Source organism: Seriola lalandi, unplaced genomic scaffold (genome assembly GCF_002814215.2).
Source record: "Seriola lalandi dorsalis isolate HSWRI2012SDOR001 ecotype SW California unplaced genomic scaffold, Sedor1 jcf7180002054887, whole genome shotgun sequence".
Taxonomy (NCBI): Eukaryota; Metazoa; Chordata; class Actinopteri; order Carangiformes; family Carangidae; genus Seriola; species Seriola lalandi.
In genome coordinates this window covers 38320-39037 of record NW_019525439.1, presented here as the reverse complement: position 1 = coordinate 39037, position 718 = coordinate 38320, and the positions used below count along the sequence as shown (strand labels likewise).

The 718-nt window shown below is 40.9% G+C and overlaps 1 protein-coding gene across 1 annotated transcript in view; it reads right to left on the bottom strand.

Moving 5' to 3' along the window:
* The window catches only part of LOC111671846 (ephexin-1-like), a 19382-nt gene that overhangs the window by 5396 nt on the left and 13268 nt on the right, over positions 1 to 718 (bottom strand). Inside the window, exon 6 of the mRNA XM_023429072.2 lies at positions 81 to 87. Within this exon, the coding sequence (XP_023284840.2) occupies positions 81 to 87 (7 nt within the window). The remainder of the gene's footprint in view (positions 1 to 80; positions 88 to 718) is intronic.

Here is a 718-nt window from a genome sequence, read left to right as displayed (position 1 = left end):
TTGTGTCTCTAAACAAAGTCAAACTACAACTGAACATGTTCTTAATGTTTCTGTCCATAAGTTTCTGATCTGTATCTTACGGTGGCCCTGAGAGATCAATTAACTGCACCTTATGAAAACACATGCAAATAGACAAAACACAAGGAAATTCAGAAAACACATTAATCAATGTGAGACACGAGCTTTAAATACTGACAACACAAAAACTGAAAACTGATGAACCTGCTGGGAGACACGTTAAAGTCATAAAGCATTGAACAACAACACTCCTAATATAACAACAATGAGGGAAAACAGGTAAGTCAGGAAGACAGGGGATGGTTTGCAGAAAATGAGCCAAAGGTCGGACTTGAACCTGCTGCGGTTATGACAACGCCTTCATGTCACGCCCTGTTCCAGGTGAGACACCTAAGGTAAGTTTCACTTTGAACCAACGTTGTGACGCAGATTATTTTCTCTCTGAAGGTAATGTGAGCAGTTTTTAATGTTTTACCCGTTAACACCTGTCGTTACCTGAGTTATCTAACCTGCAGCTCATCGTGGTGTTGTTGTGGTGTTATTATAATGTTACTGTAACTGAGTCACAGCTGTAACTGTAAAGTCTGCACCGACATTAAACGTGTCCGCCATGTTGTGTTGATCTTGGCGGTAGAAGCGCGGGAATAAGAGTAGAAGCAGAGTTAGTCGATGGTCAGTAGTTGAACACAGAGTCGTTATT